This window comes from Brassica oleracea, chromosome C1 (assembly GCF_000695525.1).
Source record: "Brassica oleracea var. oleracea cultivar TO1000 chromosome C1, BOL, whole genome shotgun sequence".
Classification (NCBI taxonomy): Eukaryota; Viridiplantae; Streptophyta; class Magnoliopsida; order Brassicales; family Brassicaceae; genus Brassica; species Brassica oleracea.
The window spans coordinates 13,220,234-13,227,534 of NC_027748.1; the positions used below are offsets into that span (position 1 = coordinate 13,220,234).

At 31.1% G+C, this 7,301-nt stretch overlaps 1 protein-coding gene across 1 annotated transcript; it reads left to right on the forward strand.

Annotated features, from left to right (window-relative positions):
• Positions 1–125: 125 nt before the first annotated feature.
• LOC106341671 lies at positions 126–2,124 on the forward strand. The gene is made up of 8 exons (XM_013780380.1): positions 126–411; positions 680–746; positions 952–1,029; positions 1,118–1,170; positions 1,293–1,429; positions 1,516–1,580; positions 1,708–1,766; positions 1,852–2,124. The coding sequence occupies exons 1-8, from the start codon at positions 175–177 to the stop codon at positions 1,939–1,941; spliced, it is 786 nt and encodes a 261-aa protein (XP_013635834.1). The 5' UTR covers positions 126–174; the 3' UTR covers positions 1,942–2,124.
• The last annotated feature ends 5,177 nt before the right edge of the window (positions 2,125–7,301 follow it).

A 7,301-nucleotide genomic window follows, 5' to 3' on the forward strand; every position in this document is an offset into this window, starting at 1 on the left:
CAGACCCAATCCTAAAGCCCATTAACCGTAATCAAAGGAACCTAAACCAATTTTAATTTCTAATCTAGCTGAACCGAACCAAATCGAGTTAAACCGAACCGGAGAAGTTGGAACTTGATTGAAACTGAAAGAGAGGAGAAGGCTCGTCTCGGAAAGGTCGTGTAATCTCCGACGATGAGCGAAACCGAAGCAACCGGCGTTACCGATGATTCCGCTCCCACGAATGCAGTCTCTGTCGATGCGAAGGAGCATAAAGCGATCGGAGTGATTGAATCGGTGGAGGAAGCAGTAGGAGGAGCAGAGAAATGGGTGGATGATTTGCAGCGGACGGTGAAGGAATCGAAGGATTCCGCCATGCGCTCCGCTCGTTCTCTCCGTGAAAACTCTACCTATCAGTTCCGATCCATACAGGTTACGCTAAGATTTCTAGAAACTGAGTTCGATTCAGGGCAGATTCTGCTTCATTGAGCCGTTCTTGTATGTGAGATGGTGCTAGTTATTGTTCAGATGGTGGAATCGTAGCGTTAGGAACTTATTCATGGCCTTTGATTTTGCTTCCTCTTGTTGAGTATCTCCTAGCATTGAGTTTCTTTGGTTACATATCCTCCAAAGAAACAATGTATTTTCAAGATGGTAGTTATTCATGTTGCTTAACGATAGAGTAAACCTTTATCTGCAGGATTTTATTCCACATGCTTTGACTCAGTATAAGACCTATGAGAATGCTTTCTTCAGTAAAGTTACAGGTAACTTGACCCCAAGTTTCTTCACAAACTACGCTTATGAACGCTATTGAGATATAACACATAGTTTCTCAAAACCTTCCTTTTGTAGTTGTAATGCGTCTATTCCTGATGATCAATTCTCACATGATTTACCAGATTTGTAATTGTGAGTTTATCCTTAATCTGACTCACTATCCCCTCTGCTGTTTTTTTAATTTCTTTGCAGAGGAATTGAGAAACGCAAAGGAGAATCCGGCTGCTGCTGCTGGAATTGGTCTCGCTGCTGGTCTCCTTCTTATGCGAGGTATAACCTATGCTCTTATCATCTTTCTGATTTACAATGTTCCTTTACTTTAATAAATTTGGTTTATCTATACTTCTACTAATTGCAGGCCCAAGAAGATTCTTGTTTCGTCATACTCTGGGCCGGTTTCAGAGCGAAGAGGTATCTAACATGCCAATGACTTTAAGTTTAGTTCTTAAGACTGTTATACAGTACTTGGTTTCCCTAGTTTGTGTCCCCTTTCTTGTTTTTTTTTTTGATCCACTTCAATTCTATCTCTTCAGGCACAGTTCCTGAGAGCTGAGAAGCATGTCCAGGAGTTGAACATGTCTGTAGACGTGATGAAAAAGGAGAGCATGAAATTGCTTGAGAGGTCGGCTTTAGCAGAGAAGGATATGAAACGCGGTCTTTCTGAACTCATGTATGCCTCAACATCTGCGGAACTCACTTCCTTACTTTAATTGACTTCATTTGGGTTATTAAGGCTACTACTGTCATTATCTGTAGGGACTCTGGAAACAATATACATCGTCTTGTTAAGTCTGTCCACAAGGTTGAATGCGAAGCTGCAGGTAAGAACAACACACAAAATCTTTTTACCCTTATAAATATTCATTTATTCCATGTGTCACTGTGTATATATGTTAATGAGTTTAGATCCATGCTGTATGTTTACACATAGACTTGTATTTTCTGCAGATTTAATGGATGGACTACGGCAAATTCCTGGGAGGGAAGCTATCAAGCTTAGAGCCGAAGTGAGTCAATTTCTTTTCATCTCCCTTATGTTTAAGCTTTATTGCGGTGAACGGTCATTCAAAGTCGCTTTTCTTCAATCATTAGGTGGCTTCCATGACTTCGCTCCTGAGACAGAAGAGGATTGCATTGAACAAAAGGATCATGAGAATGTCTGAGCTAGGAGTTCCCGTCTGATATACAACACAAACCCACCAAGTCTTGTGTTTTTTTCCCCCTTAAGGTATTTGAAGCATGTTTCTCGTCAATAAACATTTACTGTCTTAAAAAAGAAAACAAAACCTTAGCTTGAGACAAATATATATCTCATGCTACTTTTCCTGATATTTGAGTTTTGAGACCATTAGCTTATTTGCCCGAGTTGTGAGACAACAGATTTATGAGAAACGTAAAAAAAAAGTTACTGATGTTTGACATGAAGGTTTTTTAAAAGGGCTAAGCTCAGTCCCGTAACTAATACTGAAACATAACTCTTATGGGAAACGGAATGTGGGCCCCGCTCTTATTGGTCTAATTGCGTTAAAATCTCCAGACGCGCAAGAAGCTTCAGTGGTCTGAATATTTCGTCTGTTGACGCCCAGCGTCCGATATCTCCTCCTTAGACGTTCTCTCTTGAGCAGAGTCCCTAGCTTGTCTTTTCCCGGTTTACCCTTGACCTGAACCGGTAACATCTCCAAGCCCATCAGCTTCGCAACGACTCCGGTCTCACACCACAATACACTCTCCCCAGCTACAGTCCGAGGCTGGTGTTTTGCCTCCAAGCTCATCTGGCTTGATCTCCGTCCACCATGTTTTTGTAGGAATTCCACCATTTTTTTGTAGGAATTCGTACAGGTTTCTAAGATTTATAAATCAACCTGTGAATTTATATACCTAGAATCTCATGCTAATATTGAAATATATCTAGATCTAAGATTTCTAATATACTTTGTCATTTTGCAGCGGAAAAATAAACAAAACAATCCGAAGTTTCTTAACACTCCAAACGTCGTGCCTCTATCGGTATCCACACGCACACAAACTAGTTCACAACGGGATGCTAGTGCCGTCAAACTAGACAAACGTTTTATCTCTGGTCGCCTTAGGGTTTTAGTTGCATTCGTCGTAATTAAATATATATAATAACATGGCAACGTGCTTAACCTAGTTCACTTAAAGGCTGGTGGGCTAAAACCCATGCACATACGCGTTCATCTTTTCATTAAGATAATTATAACTATTATAATTATCACTTACTTTAGTATAATACATCTTATATATTATATTACTTCCAAAACCATAATCATTAATCTAGTTTGTTTAGGTGTGTGATCATGTAAGATTATATAAAATTAGTAATAGATTCTCAATCTATAGATTATAAGCGGTTTCTAGCAAAACATTATAACCACCTAATTTTAAACGATTGTCAAACTTCGACACTATGACTTTAACAAGAGTAATTGCAAAATGATTTTAGGACATTCCCAACAATCTCCTACTTGTACTAGAATCATTTATTTTCGTAATCCCTTTGTCGCTATATCTTGATCTCAGCATAAGGCAAAAACTAGTGTCATCCTTATTAAGCTAGATCACGTTTATCGAAATCTGATTTATACTGATAAAAAACAAACGACTGACATTCACCTCGTTTGACCATGACCATGCATTTCTCAGTATCAAATCTTCGATAGGTCCAAAGATATTTATCTCCCGTTATATGGGAGGGACAAATCCCATCTTATTCCATCCATGTTCCTTACAAACTTCATAAAACACATAATCAATGCCTTTATAATCACCAGTTACGGCTGAAGTTTGACAAGGTCAAAGTGAACTAATCCATAAGTCAAGAATCATACGAACTCAGGTCTAAGGACTATACTTTATAGTCGTAATGAGAAACTCTTATGACACTCATATAAAAATCTTGTAGAGTTCTCATAGCAGGTCAATCCGATACTGTGTTCCCCAACACATATCTATGTGATTGAATTTAATGCAACATATTAAATGAGTCCACGAAACTTAGTCATCAGTCAACTCACATACTAGTCATTCACGGTTATTATTGTCCCAAATTAACAACCTTGACTATGGACTTCTTCAATAACTTATAGCATCTTTCACTTATAGGGTTTCATGACCAGTCACGTATTTGATGACCTATAAGAATGATATAAATTATTTTTGGATTTTTATTTAATAATCCAATAATCAAATAATTCTGAAACAATTTTATTAATTTGAGTACATAATCAAATGTATGTCAATATGAACATCATATCATAAACATAAAATCTCTCAATAAATCAAGATCACATCTTAAGATACTATCTTAAGATACTTAATACCCATGGCTACAGTATGACTCTCATACTTAGGCCATGAAAGAGGCTTAATCAATGGATCAACAACATTTGCATCCATTGAGACTAGTTATGATGATTTGTTTGGAACTTTTCCAACCTACCACTCTCCATTAAGACAAAAGATGAAACCAACTTGTGATAAAAAATCATCTTTGTCAGTCTGAAAAACTGGCATCTGGCATCGCTGTAACCACTTACAACAAGCTCATCAATTTTTCCATATACCAAAAACTAAAATCCAAAACTAAAATCTAAAGTTGGACTTATGTTGGATTGAAAGCCCATCGTGGCCTAAAAGAGAGAATGATCTTCATTCTATTATTCGATTTTGGCTTTGATTGGTGACATGAGTTACTATTGATTAAGTTTAAAATAGGGGTATAACTCAAAAATGTTACCATTTATGAATTACTTTTTTTTATTTAGTGTTTGAGTTATAATATATTGTATATGAGTTACAATTTTGAATTAATCCTTTGAAAAAATTGATAATCCCTTATATATTAATTGAGAAGCATTATAACATTTTTTTGTAGTCACGTGTCATCACTAGAATGATTCTTAGAATCCTTAGAGAAATAGGTTGGTTCATCTAAATATATAATAAGTTTTTTATTAAACTAACCATAAATACATTATTAATGTGCTTCATTATTTCGTTAAATAAAATTACGGAATTGCCTAATGTGGCAAAAGTATATAGGACAATTAATGATTTTGAATAATAAAGATTTGATAAAAATAAGTGTATCTTATATTATATTTGTTTTAATATTAAACTATTAAAATAAATTAAACAACCATATTAACCATATAATAAAAATTTATATTTTTCTGTATATGTTATATTTTGAATTTTTAAAAAAGAGTATAAATTACGAAAACTGTTAAAAGTCTCACATTCAAATTTTGTGATCCATGGTTTGAAATTTTTGTTATGACATGATACACATGATTACAAAATCATATAAGTCAAAAATCTCATTTAATAAGTATTTAGATTCAAAGATATATATATCATTTTAAATTAAACTATATGCCATATAAAAATACATAAATATTTTAATTTTGAAATTTACTTTGAATTATTTTTTGATAAAAAAATATATATCATTTTAACTTTTTTAAAAATATTATAAATTATTTAAACTACTAAACCCACAATGAAATTTTACTATCAGTAATTTAAAGTTTTTGTGATAACAGATACAAATGATCAAAAAAATATATGAGTAGAAAACATCATTTAATATATATTAATATTAAAATATATTATATATATGTTACTATCATTTAAATTTAATTATATACCATTTCAAATAGAAAAAAAAATTTGGATTATAAAATTTATTTATATGTTCACACAAATTTAATTATATAAGTAATAGTTACTAACTTTTTAATTATTAAATATATATTTATTATTTCATAATATGTTAAAAAATATAATACATAAAATAATTTATATATAATGTTCATTCCGCGCAAGACGCGGATCTTAACCTAGTTCAAGTTATTAGAAGTTGAATTGTTTTTCTTTTGGTTTTATGCCAGTTATCAAACGGTTACTGTTTAAACTTTAACAATTTTTTAAAATGCATTCATAGTTGTCTCACGTGAACATTTATATTATATAGATGTTTACTAGTTAGTCCATTTATAAACTATTAGTTCCTTTTAAACTATCTAAGATTATTTCTATAATTTTAATTGCTAAATCTATTTGGCAACTAAAGGTTTTTAGATTTAGCGACTAAAGGTTCTTACATACATTAAATTATATGTAAACATATATGAACATTTTGGTAGAATATTTACATAATTATATTACTGTATTTTCTTAGTTTTAGTTTAATTTAATGTACTTAATTTAATATATTTGAAATTTAATTAAATTTTATAACAAATTTAATTATTATTGTTAATTTTTTTGTTAATATGTTAAACTATTACTGTTAAATGTTATTATTATTGATATTCATATTATATATATATTGCAACTTATACATCAAAAACGTTACCAATCAATAATTACAAAAAATTTGTAACTCATATTTATACTGCGAATTCACTACATAAATCTACAGTTTCTACCATATAGTTTCTACCGCAAATTACTTCGAATTATAATTTTTATTGTAAATACTCTAACTCAACGTGTCACCCGTCGTAGCCTTTATTTAAGTGTGATGAATCTATATATGTACTTGGAATATATATTGATATCTTGGTTTGATAATGCCTTACATTTATGTGCATATTTTACTTGGAACCAAAATAAACGATATTATCAAAGCATAAACCATAAAGTTTAAGTGATTTGTATTAGTGTAGTCAATATATACAATATGGATTTTTGACGTATATACGATATGGAACTTAATTCAATGAACTATAAAACGTATCTATATTATTAAAAGAGAAGTACCCATTTGAAAATATTTTTACTTCATTAATTAAACTCACTTTTTTTTGCTTGTCTTTTTCAATTGCATTTATGAAATATCCTAAAACGAATAAAACTGCCTAATTTATTACTTGTCTTTTCAGTTACATTAATGAAATATGCTTAAATGAATTTAAATTTTCTATTTTATTGTTTGTCTTTTTCAGTTACCTTAATGAAATATCCTTAAATAAATTTGGACATAATGTCATTTAATCAACCAAAAAAACTCATGAGTTATCCCTACGTAAATAATTTTAAAAATGAAGATTTTTAAAAACGTGCATCATTAAAATGTTACCTAAAACATGCAGCACTAATATATAACATGTATCAATAAAAGTAGAATTTGACTCACACAATTGTACGGATATTATTTTCAGTTGATTAAATTTAAAAATAATTATTTATTCAAAAAATATTTAAGAATGACTATGTTTTTAAAAATTATATCTATATTATTAAAAGAGAAGTATCCATTTGAAAGTGTTCTTACTTCATTAATTAAACTCCTTTTTTTTTACTTGTCTTTTTCAGTTGCATTTATGAAATATCCTAAAACGAATAAAACTGTCTAATTTATTACTTGTCTTTTCAGTTACATTAATGAAATATGCTTAAATGAATTTAAACTTCCTATTTTATTGTTTGTCTTTTTCAGTTACCTTAATGAAATATCCTTAAATAAATTTGGACATAATGTCATTTAATCAACCAAAAAAACTCATGAGTTATCC